We start from the raw sequence: 14,396 nt of genomic DNA on the forward strand, positions 1-14,396 counted from the left end.
GTAAGGGAGAAGGCCTGGATCTGCCCACTGCAGGGTCTGCCTGGATCCACCAAACAGGTGACTGCCCCCTCAGCAGGACAGACCCAGGCTCTTGCCTGCGCTCCCATGGTGGCAGAGAGGCCAAACAGCCACCATGCCTCTTGGCCAAACACTGCAGGTACCTGCGAAGAAAGGCTTGTGCCTCCCTCCTGCGCCCCTTTACCTTCTGCGAAACTGGGAGAGCCCTCCTCCCATCATGCCACCCAGGAGGAAGAGGCCCTGCCTTGATGCCAACTGGCCGTTCCCTGAGCTGGAATCCTCCCAGGGCTCTGGGGAAACTGAGGCCAGCAGGGTTCCACGGCCGGTTGTGAGGTCAGAGTTGGGCTTGGACACTGACTAAGAAGGCCCCTGCAGTCGAGAAGGATGCCCCAAAGGGGAGGCAGGGCCAGGGCCAGCAATGGGTCTCCTTGGCCACTGCCAGGGTCACCCATTACCCTGGCCCTGCCTCCCCTAGTTGCCTTTTCTTTCTTGGCCCAGTACTCTGGGCAGCAGCCAGGCTGTGGGTCTGTTCACTTCCCACAATACTCCTCTCCTGAGCACCACCCTGGAGCATCATGGGAGGTAAATGGCTGCCCCTTACTAGGCCTGGAGGTGCCACTGGCTAAATGCCACTTCTCTTCACCCGTTCCACACTGCCTTCCTCGTGTGCTGTGCAATGCATTGCCCAGGCCCCGACAATGAGGGGCTACAGTTTCACCCCACAACCCCAGCCCCTGCTCTGGTCCAGTCCTAAACAGCTCTACTGCAGGAGGGACAGACGGACGGACAGAGGGGTGTAAGTGTGCAGACGGGTGTTGTTTATGGCCCCTAGGCAATCTCTCTCTCCTCCATAAAACTTCATTGTGTGGATAGTACCTCTCACATTCCCTGCTTGTGGGGAAGGGGAACAGGCTTAGGATGGCAGGAAGACCAACCAAGGAGTCAGTGGCACCTCAGTGGGCAGACAACCCTGCAGGCTGGGCCCAAGACTCGAGAGTGGAGTGATCTGTGGGTCAGACTCCTTCACTGGCATCTCTCCCAAATGTGGGGCACAAGCAGCACACCCCTTTCTTCCGGCAGCCTCCAGAGAGCATGTGCTCACATCCCCCTCTTGCTCAGCCCTCAATGCAGCCTCAGTGCTGAGCAAAGCAAAGGGCAGAAGTGTCAGGGTCCCTAAACAGCAAGAGCACATTGTGGGTGCCAGAGAGCTGTCCACACCTGCAAGGACAATATGAAGAGAACAAGGGCTGCATATTTAGGGCTGCGGCCTTCGCTCCAGATCTCCCACCGGAGCCAAGTGGTGCAGGAAGAAACACTCGCGGGCACATATTTATTATTTTTTTAAAAAGGCATTCAACTGCTTTTATTTCAAAGTGGCTGCTGAGCACTCCCAACCCGAGAAGTAACTAACTCAAAGAGCGGGGCTGGCAAAACAGCCAGATGGGAGAGACGCAGGTTGGCCGGGTGGGTCGATTTCCATTCGCTTCTGTAGAAATGTTGGTGCCTTGGCTGCGGATCTTTCCCCTCCCTCCGAAGTGGCAGAGATGGCAAGCCGGGGCAGGAAAATCTGGCTCTTAGCACCCAGAGAAACCAGCAGGTCAGGATCGGGTCCAACGACCAGGTGGGCCGGCTAGTTACAGGCTAGGAAGGGGAAAGAAAAGACACCTTTCACCTCCAGTGCCCCCTGGACGAGACAACTTCCCTTTGAGCCGTTCTGCCCGCTACCTCCCTGCACTGTTTGTCCGCACCCACCTCTCCTTGTGATCTCTGCTCCCCTCCTCCTCATCTTCCTCCTCCTCGTCTTCCTCCTCCTCATCCTCTTCCTCCTCAGTGGTGGCTTTCTCCTTCCCTTCATCCTCTGCTCTGGGCTTGTCAGCCGGGTTGCTGCCCCCACCGCTTTTTGTCTCCTGATCCCCTGCCGGGACGCTGGGCTTCTGCTTCTCAGCCGCCTCCTGGGGGGCTCCTTCGCAGCCTGGCTTCTCCCCAGCATCCTCCTGGGCCTCAGCTTCCTTGATGCGCTTGGGGGAGGAATCCTATGACAAAGGGGGGGGGGGGGGAAGAGAAATGGCCAGGTCAGGAAACACATGCACATGTGTACCTATGTGTACACACACACTTCAGCCATGGTGATCAGGAAGGCTGGCAAACAGTGCAGGTGCCAGCACAGATTGTCTGAGGGCAAGGAATGGGCAGGCAGGGAGGCTGGATGGACAAACAAGCCCCAGGTCCTTACCTCCAGAGCACCCTCTGCTTTCCGCTTATTCCCAGCCACCTTCTCATTCTTCTCCTTGGACTGTTCATCGATCACCAGGTTGCCCTCCTCATCGCTGCTCCCCTCGGGGCTGCCTTTCTTGCCACTCTCCCGCTCGCTCTTGGCATCCTCCGTGGCAGAGGCCTTCTTTTGGGTGGGCTGCAAAAGGGTGGTGGGGAGAGTTAGAAAGATGGAAGGAGCCGCACACAAATGCAGGGGTGAAAATGGATTGGGGGGGGGGGCTCCTTCCATCTTTCTAACTGGGGCACTGGGGGCAAATTCCAGGTAAGCTTCGGCCTGGCCCCACTTCTCCCATTGCTGCCCCTTTTGTTGGCACCTTGGAGAAAGATATTACAGCCTCAGACCATGCGCTCTCTGAAGGACCAGCCACCGCCCCTCACCCCTGCTCCCAAGGCCTCCAGGCACTCTGCCTGCCACCACCCCATGGCAAGCAGTGTGGGGCAAGGAAGAGAGGGAGCCAGGCTCCAAAGGGAGGCTCTGTGTGGTGCCCCAAGCTGAGTGGGGTGGCGGGAGATGGTGGCAAGGGCTGCCCAGCCTCTCTCCTTCCTCCTCTCTTCTCCTTCTCATGGGCCCCATATATTGCCAAGAAGTCACACGGGGGCCCCTGTGGAGTTTGGGGTGGGGGTAGGTTTAAAAGGACCAAGGAGGAGCCACGCTAGGGTATGGAAAGAACTGGAAAAAGGCCATATTAGGCTGCCCATGCCCCTTTCCCTCACCCCAAACAGGGCCAAGTGGGAGCAGACCACATTTCAGACAGGGTCCCAACAACCTCCTGCCACAACCAGAGACCCACCTGGTATCCCGAGGCCTTGACGGTGGGGTTGTTCTCGATCTCCCAGAGGCCTTCACTGAAGCCTTTCCGCTTGTTGGCCTTGCCAAACTTTGCCTTGCACTCCTCATAGGGAAAGAGGTCTTTGGGTCCCAGGAAGGCCCTGTGGGAAGGGGAGGGAGGGCAGGGGTCATGAGCGCACAAGCCGGGTGGGTGGGTGGCATGGCATGGCTGTGCAGGCTCCTCCAATGAGGAAGAGGGGGCAGCTCATGTTCCATGAGGGACTCCTAGAAGAGCAGGGAAAGGGACCCCAAAGCACAGTGTTGGAATTGCTAGCAGGAGGCTGCCTGTTGTCTCTGTGGGCTACTTGTGGGCAGCCTTCCAAAGGCGACACGAGGGAAGAGGGCCATGCAGGCCAGGTGGGGGCCCTGGGGATCGGACCCATGGCCCTCCTTACCCTCCAGCATACTCACGTTTCATGAGTCCCAAAGAAGAAGACCTGGTATTTGTTGGAGGCTGACTTGATGGCCGACTCTGGCATCTCGTCGATCTGGGGAGAAAGGGGAAGAGCAGATGAGAGGAACGTTGGGCTTGGCCTGTGATCATTACTTCTTCTTTAGGGCAGGGGACCAAAGCTGTCAGATGTAGGGCACCCCCCTTTTTCTGCTGGTAGGTCTGAGGGGGGTAGAAAGGGAAGTGTCACTAAATTTCCAGCCCATGAGCCCCAGGGATTTTGGAGCCAGTTCACACTACATAGTTATGGTGTTACAGTTACTTTAACTACCAACCTGTGGGATCTTGGGATTTGTAGTTTGGGAGGCAATAGAGGAGACCTCTGGCTGGGAATTCTAAGTGCCACTCCATAGACTGCAAATCCCAGGATTCTAGAGGTGTTGCCATGGCAGCTGAAGCATAGTGCTGTAAGAGGGCCCCTGGTCTCCCCGCCAGGATCCAGAGTTATTAAGATAGGGAATTGGCTGCCCACAGCCACTGGTTTAGGGGCTTTAGACTTGAAGGCATACAACAACAACAACAACAACAACAACAGAAAGGCTGGGGCATGAGCTGTCAGTGGGGCCCAGCCATGAGAGCCAATGTTTCCATGTGCTGAGAAACTATACCTTGCCCTCTGTACTTCTAGTGGCTTAGGACAAAAAAACAGGATGGACAGCTGGTGGTTTTTGTGTCCTGCTGGCAGAATCCCTTCCCAGCTGGCCAGTGTTAGATGCACAATATACAGATGTTGGCTGCATCCCAGGAGAGCTGCTGGCTGTGCATGGCCCCCTGTGCATGTCCATGGTGCACAAGCCTGCCAGGCAAGCGGGGTCCTCCCTCCTGCTCTGTGCCACTCACCCTTTCCCTGTCTCTGCCCAGGAGGCATGGCGGACCCCCGCCCGTCCCCCTTTCAGCCCTTGTCTAGACTGAGGCTGAGCTCAGCACATTCTGCAGGCAGGGAAGGGAGGGACGACACACAATAGGGGCCTCCCCCCCAGCTCTGGACAAGCGCAGGTCTACCGCCACAGCCCCCCTCCAAAATAATGCCAACTTTGCTCCACCCCCCCACCCCTTCAAAAGAGAAACACAGACCCCTCGCCAGCCACTGGGCCAACCAGATCCACAGAGGGAGGGATAGAGGGGACCAGCTTCTTCTTTCTTTCTTTCTTCCTTCCTTCCTTCCTTCCTGCCTGCCTGCCTGCCTGCCTCCAAACCTTTAAAATACTTACATACAAAAAGCCCCACCCCTGCTCCCCACCTCCTTCGGGACATTTGAAGTCCCTTTCGGCTTTGGGACTGGCAGGTGGGTCTTGGGGGGGGAGGCTGGGGGTAAACCAATATTCCCGAGAGGTGGCAGGTGACAAAGGAGCTGGCAGGGCCCAGATCAGCAAAAGCGCCCCTCCTGCCCCAGAGATTCAGGAGGCACTCCCTTCTGCTGTGGGGAGCACACTGGCCATGGGGGTGTGGGTGAAGTGGGTACCCCCTCACAGAGTAGCACTGGCCCCATCTCCTCACAATGCTCTCACACCTCTTTTCAAACTATGTTCCCAAAGGGAAGAGCAGGAAGCATTAAGACTCCAAGAGAGAAGGACATGACCCCCCCCCCACACCAAACCACAAGGCCTGATGGCAATGGTCCTGTTTCCCTGTGCTTCCGGAATGTTCTGAAGGAGTATGTAGGGAGAGCCCGCCACCAGCCCTGGCCCAGGGCTTTGCCCATCTCCCTTGTGGTGGGTTATCTCCTTCTCCAGCCACAGGATGTGGGATGCCCATGCTCCCTGAGAGGGAGAACGGGTGAGGCCCCTTCACAACAGAGAAGGAAGAGCCTCTGCAAAGCCACATTGCACAAGGGCATCCATGCTGAATGGGGGGCCGACTGCTTGGGCCACAGGCTTAGCCACCCATCCCCACAGACACCTAGGCTCTGGCCACACGGGTAATCCAAATCTTCCTTGCCCGCCCCTCCCTCATTCTCTTTGCTTAGTCACCTGGCACTGGTGGCCACCTCTTTCGACTCCACCAGGAGCAGAGGAGCAAACAAAGGCACCCATGGCAGCTGAGGAAAGCAGCTCTTGAGGGAGGAGGGAGAGGAGGAAAGGGTAGCCCCACATGGAGATCTGGGGACCGGCAGGAAAGTGGATCTGGAAAAGCCCACTTCCAGGCCTTGTTAGAGCAAGGGAACCAGTTGGAAGCCCCTGCTGACTTCGAGGGGCTGGGTGGGGGTACCAGGGGGCTGCTGCTAAGGCAGCCGTGTCCCTTTGCCCCCAGATCTCCATGTGGGGAGCATAGACTAAGTGGGAGGGCAGCAAGCCACCCACTGTCCTCCCTGGCATCAGCCACCACATGCCAGGGGCATTGCAACAGCTGTGCCCTCCCCCTGGGTTTTGCAAAAGGAGGGATCAGCCATCACCACCACAGAACATCCTGTTAGGGGGTAAACTGGAAAAAGGAACTTCCCAACAGGTTTCCTCTGCCCCGGCTCAGGGTACGGCCCAGCTCAGATGGCCCTTGGAACAAGTGGCACTGGTAGCCCTAGGAGGGGGGGGAGGGTTAGTGTCTGGGGTGTGGGGACCCACAATGGGCTCCCTTGTCTCTCTCCGTGCCACCAGATGGGTCCAGAAGGACTGCTGCATCACTGGAACTCCCATCATCCCCAGCACACTTGCTCCCCATGGACCATGCTCCTGGGGAGAAGGCAGCCAGCTCCCTTGCTCCACGCACACCTTGGCATGCACAAAGGCCGCCATTATTTTATCCCCTCCCTAACTCTCCCCCCCACCTGGCTAATGCCAGCCCAAGAGAGGCAGACTTTGAACAGGTGGGGCCAGGAAGGCACACTGGGCCTCTGGCAGGAGAGGTTTACACAAAGGGAGGGAGGGGTGCATGCATGCGCCCCATGCACATTCTCCTCTTTGTGCAGAGGCCACAAGTGGGGCAAACCCACAGCAGCAGTGCCCATTTCGGGCTTGTGTTTTCTTGTAGTTCATTTAAAAAAGTCACAATAGATCGATTGCAGACTATTTAGGGGACTACGAGACACTGGTTAGATGGAGGGTCTTGAGGTCAATCAAGATATATATCCATCATTGTATGTTTCAGGGGAGGGATTAGATGTCTTCAACGGAGCAGCAATTCAAGTTGTGCAGGGCAATGGAAGATATGGCATTAGCAGGGCAAAAGGTCATTACAGAAGAAGACGTGATAGATGTCTGATATCTATTCCGCCTTCCATTCGCCCTGCTACCCCAAAAGATCTGGAAAGCATGCCTAACCATTCGCCAAACCTTTCCCTGCTCTTATGTAATGCCAGGTCAGTGAAGAATAAGTCCCATATCATCTATGACTTACTGATAGATCACAATGCTGACCTGGCATGTATCACAGAGACCTGGCTAGGAGCAGATAGCTCTGTAACCTGGGCTCAGGCCCTTCCGGCTGGGTACTCTGTCAATGAGCAGATAAGGGGAAGCGGGAAGGGGGGAGGCGTAGCCATAATCCATAAAAACAATCTCACTTTAACCAGGATACCTATCCGTGCATTAAACCACATTGAATGCATTTACCTTCGCTTGAAGACCAGGGAGAGTTTGGGGATACTGTTGGTCTATCGCCCACCCCGTAACGTAACAGACTCCCTAACTGAGCTGACACAACTAGTCTCAGAGCTGATGTTGGAATCGCCTAGGCTGTTAGTCCTGGGCGACCTCAACATCCCTCTCAAGGGTGATTTGACTAATCTTACTGGTGCGGCTCAGGAATTCATGGGTTTCATGACAAACATGGGCCTCTCCCAGATAGTCTCTGAGCCCACGCATTCTGCAGGTCATACTCTTGATGTGGTCTTCTGTACCGAACAGGCATATCCATGGGCAGAAATAACTAGTATCTCCGCATTATCATGGACGGATCATTTCCTGGTTAAGGTTGGTCTGGAGACTACTATTCCTCCCTCTAGGGGTGGAGGACCAATTAAAATGGTCCGCCCTCGAAGGCTGATGGAACCCATTAGGTTCCAAGAAGCCCTAGGGGGTTCTATGGTTGGCAGTGCCAGTGACTCTGTTGAAGTTCTGGTTAATTTATGGAATAACAACATCACTAGAGCTATAGACATGATCGCTCCCAAGCGTCCCTTCCAACCCAGTAAAAACCGTAACCCTTGGTACACTGAAGAGCTTAAACAAATGAAGCGGGTTGGACAATGACTAGAGAAGCGTTGGCTGAAATCTCAACTCATATCTGATAAGATACTTCATAGGACTTTTCTTAGGTCCTATCAAATGGCGATAGATGCAGCCAAAAAATCTTTCTACTCTGCATCTATCGCATCTGTGAAATCTCGTCCAGCTGAGCTGTTCAGGGTGGTAAGGAGTTTAACACAACTGCCTCCCACCCAGAACCCTCTATTAGAGTCAACCATAGCTTACTGTAATGCTTTTAATGATTATTTCACAGATAAAATCTCTCGGATAAGAGCTGATATAGATGCCAACTTTAAGTCAGAAGCAATGAGAGAGGCATCCAACGCCTCCGCCATTACTGTTAGACTGGATCAATTTGAGTCGGTAAGTACTGAGGACGTGGACAAGCTCCTTAGTAGTCTGAAAAAAACGACTTGCCCTCTTGACCCTTGCCCATCCTGGCTGGCTGTCCAGGGGGGTGATATAGTCAAGCTGATGCTGAAAAATATAATCAATGCATCCTTCAGGGAGGGTACCCTGCCTTCTTGTCTTAAGGAGGCAGTGGTCAGACCACTCTTAAAAAAGCCCTCCCTGGACCCTCTGGATAGAAATAACTATAGGCCAGTCTCGTTGTTGCCATTCTTGAGCAAGGTGATCGAGAGGGCAGTCGCCAATCAACTACAGGCAGTCTTGGATGAAGCTGATTATCTGGACCCATTTCAAACCGGATTCAGGGCAGGATACGGAGTTGAGACGGCCTTGGTCGCCTTAGTTGATGATCTCCGTCTAGGCATTGACAGGGGAAGTGTGACCCTGCTGGTGCTCTTAGACCTCTCAGCGGCCTTCGATACCATCGACCATGGTATCCTTCTGGAACGCCTGAGAGAGTTAGGTATCGGAGGCACTGTTCTACAGTGGTTCCGGTCCTACCTCTCAGGCAGATTCCAGATGGTGGCGCTAGGAGACAGTTGCTCTTCTAAAAGAGAGATAAAATTTGGTGTACCCCAGGGCGCAATATTGTCTCCTATGCTGTTTAACATTTACATGAAGCCGCTGGGAAAAATCATCCGGAGACATGGGGCAGGATGTTATCAGTACGCTGATGACACCCGAATATATTTCTCTATGTCTCAAACTGATGCAGTGTCTATGGATGGCATCTCTCCTCTGAATGCCTGTCTTGGGGCGGTAATGGACTGGATGAGGGAAAACCGACTCAAGCTGAATCCAGGTAAGACGGAGATACTTGTTATAGGAAACCCAAGCCCAGGTATGGAATTATGTCAGCCAGTTCTGGATGGGGTCACACTTCCCCTGAAAGACTCTGTCCGCAGCTTAGGGGTGCTCCTTGACTCGTCGCTTCACCTGACAGCTCAGGTAGATGCGACAGTCAGGAGCACTTGTTATCAGCTTTGGCTGATACGCCAGCTGCGCCCCTTCCTGGAGCAGGGAGACCTTGAAACAGTTGTACATGCGCTGGTCACCTCTCGATTGGACTTCTGTAATGCGCTGTATATGGGGCTACCCTTGTGCCAAGTTCAGAAACTTCAACTTGTACAAAATATGGCAGCCAGGTTAATTACAGGTACTCGTCGTACCGACCACATAACACCGGTTTTGAAATCCCTTCACTGGCTGCCAATTAGTTTCCGGGCAAGGTACAAGGTGTTGGTGATTACCTTCAAAGCCCTACATGGCTTGGGTCCAGAATACTTAAGAGATCGCCTACTTCCATACTGTCCGTCCCGCACTCTAAGGTCCTCAGGGAAGAATCTACTTCAGCCAATAAAAATCTAGGCTAACTTCAGTCACCCAGAGGGCCTTTTCCATCGCAGCTCCGAAGCTATGGAATGACCTGCCGAAGGAGATCCGTGACATTTCTACTCTTACAGCCTTTAAGAAGGCTCTTAAAACGGATCTCTTCCGGCAGGCCTTCCCTACCTAGTTCTACTCCCCATTTACTGTGACTTATGTCACTCTGTCCACCAATTCTTCTCTTAAATTTAATGAGAAGAATTAAATTAAAATTAATTAAAATAAAATCCTTGCCTCAAGAAGAAGAGCCCTCCCTCCATGACATCACCATCAGACCTCGGAGGAAATTAAAAAGAGAGGCCCAACTTCCATCAGGCCTAACTGTGAATGTACTCACTTCGCTCTCTGTAATTTTATTGTATTTTATTTATTTATTGTATTTTATTTTATTATCTTTACTTTTACTGTTGTAACCCACCTGGATTCCTTGTGATTGGGCGGGCTATAAATAAATTATTATTATTATTATTATTATTATTATTATTATTATTATTATTATTCCAGAGGCCGCCTCTTTCGCCCTGAGTTCAGACAACTCTGAAAATTAACCTCCAGCAAATTAACCTGGAATAAGCCATTGACTCTGACCCCAATTCCCTCCTGTGACCCATCTCTTCTCTACATCCGAAGCAATGTGAAGGCAGGGACCTATTCATTTCTTAAAATATTTATACCCAGCCCTGGGTCAGATGGTATCTGGTTAGCATAGGAAAAAAAGGCCATTTAAGCATAGCACAAAAAAATTCTAAAATATAATGTAAACAGACTAAAAGCATATTAGAAGGATTAACAAGTAAAGGTATTTGAAAGCATGTCTGTGACTTATGAAACTCCTGAGTTGGTTCATTATGCAAGATCCCTGCAGGCGGACAGCAGTAGGGCCTAGTTGCCAGCGGGAGCCCATGTGGCTAGTGGTCTGAGCGCTGGACTATGGATCTGGAGACCCCTCTCCCCCATGCAAACCCATTGGGCGACCATGAGCAAGTCGCACTCTCTCGCAGAGGAAGGCCATGGTGGCAAACCCTCTCTGAATAAATCTTGCTTTGAAAACTCCACAATAGGGCTGCTTTAGGGTTGCCTTAAAGGCAGACAATAACAACACCAGTAGGAATAGAGGTGGCGGTGAAGATTGTTAGAGCTTTTGCTCCTTTATCCCGCTTGTATTTGTATGCCAAATAGTTTTGCCTTCTATTAACCAGTTTGTTTGTTTTTGTTTACATTCTGCTTCTCCAGTCTTCGTTGCATTTCTAGAAGATTTCCTATTTATAACAAACTGTATATGCAGCACTCAGACATCTTTGGCTAGTGGGCAGTTTAAAAATGTGCTAAACCAACCAGTAAAACCCAACCCTTGCCACAGCTGTGGTGCCGCTCTGCAACCTCCTGTGGTGCCAAGCCCCACAGACTGTGACCGCGTGGGGAAGAGAGGCGTTGCCACAATTTTAAGCAACGACAACAAGGCTGGCACATGCACGCAGTCGGCTCGGGCACCGAAGGAGGGTGGCTTAAGCAGCGCTGGTGCCAGGCGCCACTCTGGAAGGGAAGGAGGGAGGCAGCCATGTTGCCCTGCAGGCCTCCATGGGGACCTGGGGGCGGGAAGGCGCCGAAACAGAAGCCCCTCCTGGGGAGGAAGGGCCATCTGGCCTTCCTGGGGGGCGAGGGACCCATAATCCCAGCCACTGCCGCCTCCTCCTGTTATCCGAGATCCAGGCCCTCTTGTGCTGTGGGGAAGCCACAAGGCCTGCCTCTCTCCCCTTTCCTTTCTTTCTTTCTCTCTCTCTCTCTCTCTCTGGGGAGAGGCGGCCGCCTCGCTTGTTCCCTCCTCCTCTTTGCTTTCCCTGCTGTTCCTTTCTTCTTCCTCCTTGCCAACCGTTGGTCGGTAGCAGGCCATGGCGGCTAGAGGAAGCCCAGCCTCCAGGAATGACGGTGGCTTCGCTTGGGAGGAAAGGAGGCTGCCATTAGCCTGTGCAGCGACAACAGCAGCAGTATGAAGGCACCCCCGCTGCTGTCTGAGGCCGGAGCAAATGGAAATTAAAATGCCCTCCACCACAAACACACGCAGACACAAGGAAGGCATGGCACTTGCCCACTCTTGTCTCAAAAGGCAATGCCAAAACCAAAGGCCACAGGAAGAAAACCGTCAGGAAATTCCAAAACTGGGGTGGAAGGGACTGGTAACAACAACCACAACCCCCCATCTCCCCCTTCCACACATGGGTCCCTTGGCTTCTGGGGGGTGGGCTTTGATATCATTGATAGCTCATCCTGCCCTTGAAGAGAGGGCTCCAGGTGGCATAGATGCCAACCGGGTGGGGAGCCAGCCTTTAACAGCGCCACACTCAACCCTGCCCTGCGTGGCAGGACAGATAAGCCGCCTCACAAAGCCAAGAGGCTTTGGGAGATGGCCTCCTCTTGGCCTCCATGCCATACCCCCCCAACCTCTCTTTTGCACATACAAACCTTAGCTGCTTATGGAAGGGGGATGTGCTGACATAGAAATCAATTTTCGACATAGAAATCAATTTTTGTATCGTTGGCGCCCTGCGTTGGCCTGACCTCTGTCAGAGCAAATCAAGCAAGAAGGCTGTCAGGGCTTATTGGCGCATTAACAGGCCTGGCAGAGGCCGCCACCAACACATCACGGGGCACCTCGCTGCCCCTCCATGAGTTGTCACACCACGCCTGTGGCGCACCATGCACAGCCCTGGTTCTGGAGCCTGCAACACCCAAACACCGTGAGGAAAATTGCAACTAAATGTGGGGATAAGCCCCTAAGACGGGGCTGGGGGGCACAATTGCGCCTGCCACCTTATTAAAAACATACTGCATAAGCCGGTTTCCTGGCCCTGACTTAGGATGCGGTTGATGGATGTGGATGGATCACAATGCGCGAAGGCCTGGGCACGGAGCAGAGATGTAGTGTTTCCAGGAATTGCGAAGACACAGCGGATGGACCCTTTTTCTGGAACTGAGGGGAAGGGCTTTGTTGGGAAACAAACACAATTGTGTGCAATACTCCTTTTAATCTCCATTGAACCCTGAACTTATTTTACCCGGAATGCTTTAATCATGTCAGTCAGCAGATACGATTGTAGCCTACAAGCAAAACTGCGAGAGCAACAGAGAAAGAAAGTGCTGCCACTTGGACACGGATCTTTCGTTTCTGCCACCGAAGAAGGGTCCCGGACGCCCCTATAGAAATATATAAGGGACAGAAAGAAGACACCGGGAGAGAAAGAGTCTCACGCAGCCGGGCTTTTCGGGACGAGCCTAGCTACACATTTGCATGTCAGGCTTGGCTCTGCGCTAGACGTACTAAACTGTGTAACTGTGTTGAAAGGTCTTCCATCAGCGCCAGCGGTGAAGCCTCCGCTTCATAGCCCCAACAAGGGGCAAGGAGCAGGAGGGGAAAGCCGCAAGTGGGAGAGGCAGAAGGGCCAATTCGTGAACCACCTCCTATGCGTTTAACAGGGCTTAAAAGATCTAACCGTGGGGAAGCGCATCCTGGCAAAGGAGCGGGGTTGATCCATGCCTCTTCCTCTATCACTTACCCCCGATCCCTCTGCAATGTGTATCTAGCATAGTAACGAGTAAACAAATAGTCTGTACTCATGAGACCTAAGAGAAAGAATCCGATTCCCTACCAATCGTGTTAATAGCCTTTCCCCCGTAAAAGAAACCCTGGCCAACGCACAGCCTTGATGTTGGGGCTGTGAATAGCGACACAACCGCTCACGTGTTTCATTTGTTGCTGCGCGCCTCCAGTTGCCTCTGACTATGGCAACGTTATTCTAGAGCTTTCCTGGCAGGGTTTGCTGAGAGGAGGCTGGCCATTGCCTTCCTCTGAAAGAGCATGGCTTGCCCCAGGTGCCCCGCTGGGGGTTTCCAGGCCAGGGATTCGGAGCCCGGTCCTCCAGAGTCCTAGCCTGGCATCCGACCCACAGCGGTGCGTCGAGTGTTGTGCAACGGCCTCTTTCCTCACAAACAAGATGGGCATTTCGTCTCCGTTTCCCCAGAGACCCTCCTCTGCCCAGGAGGTGCCAGCCCTCCTTCCTGGAAAGCCCCAAGGAGGGGGCCTTGGTCGGTGTCCTCCCTGGATACAAACCCCGTCTCACTCCAGAGGGACCCCTCTGAAGCAGAGATGCTCCCCACATCTGGGAGGGAGGGAGGGAGGGAGGGAGGGAGGCACAGTCCTCTTCCCGCCTGGCGATGCTGGTCCCTGTTGGCACCATGGCAGAGGAAGGCCACCGCCAGAGGCCCTCCAGCCCCCTCTGATCTCCGAAGGCGGGTGCCAGCCACAGGGCCTTTGGGCGCAGCATGCTGCTTCCAGACGGGGGCGTCTCCTTTGCCCCTTGAAGCCCCCGCAGGCACGCACGCGCTGCTCAAGGGGGCTCCACGGATGCTGCTCCGATCTGCCCACAAGGCAGCAGCCAAAGGCCGGCTTCCCTGAGAGGAGGAGGAGGAGGAGCAAGGCCTCCGTGGCTCCCAGCCCCGCCAGGCCAGGCCAGGCCAGGGCGCCCTTCCCGCCCCCTCCTCCTCCTGCTCCTCCCGCCATTTTGCCTCTCGAGGGCCATCCTTACCCTGGCGGGCCAGTGCGGGTAGCCCTTCATCTTGGCGAAGACCAGGTCTCCGCTCTTGTACTCGCGCGGCCGGTTGGAGCGGGACATGGCCCTCCTGGCGGGGCTCCTCCGCCGCCTGCTTCTCCTTCCGAGGGGCCTGCCTCTGCCTCGCCGCCTTCCCTTCCGGGCCTCGCGGCGCTTGTTTGGGTTCCTTCGGAGGCGGAGGGGGCCGAGAGGGCGAGCTGCGACCGGGCTCCTCCCCTTCCTGCCCCGGAAGGAAGGAAGGAAGA

The 14,396-nt window shown here is 54.2% G+C and overlaps 1 protein-coding gene across 1 annotated transcript; it reads right to left on the reverse strand.

Moving 5' to 3' along the window:
• Positions 1-1,347: 1,347 nt before the first annotated feature.
• On the reverse strand, positions 1,348-14,307 carry LOC149301721 (hepatoma-derived growth factor-like). The gene is made up of 6 exons (XM_089483465.1): positions 14,128-14,307; positions 3,533-3,609; positions 3,084-3,222; positions 2,252-2,428; positions 1,771-2,051; positions 1,348-1,659 (listed from the first exon to the last, which is right to left on the reverse strand). The coding sequence occupies exons 1-6, from the start codon at positions 14,212-14,214 to the stop codon at positions 1,653-1,655; spliced, it is 768 nt and encodes a 255-aa protein (XP_089339591.1). The 5' UTR covers positions 14,215-14,307; the 3' UTR covers positions 1,348-1,652.
• Positions 14,308-14,396: the final 89 nt, after the last annotated feature.

The sequence above is a fragment of the Sceloporus occidentalis genome, unplaced genomic scaffold (genome assembly GCF_023333645.1).
Source record: "Sceloporus occidentalis isolate IW3139 unplaced genomic scaffold, rSceOcc1.0.p SCAF_20, whole genome shotgun sequence".
NCBI lineage: Eukaryota > Metazoa > Chordata > Lepidosauria > Squamata > Phrynosomatidae > Sceloporus > Sceloporus occidentalis.

Bases quoted from the DNA above. Each gene is read 5' to 3' on its own strand.
- LOC149301721 (XM_089483465.1), bottom strand. From the start codon at position 14,214: ATGTCCCGCTCCAACCGGCCGCGCGAGTACAAGAGCGGAGACCTGGTC. The intron at 3,223-3,532 runs GTGAGTATGCTG...CCCTTCCCACAG, and splicing joins TTCTTTGGGACTCATGAAAC to GGCCTTCCTGGGACCCAAAG. The intron at 2,429-3,083 runs GTGGGTCTCTGG...ACCCTTTTGCAG, and splicing joins TCAAGGCCTCGGGATACCAG to CCCACCCAAAAGAAGGCCTC.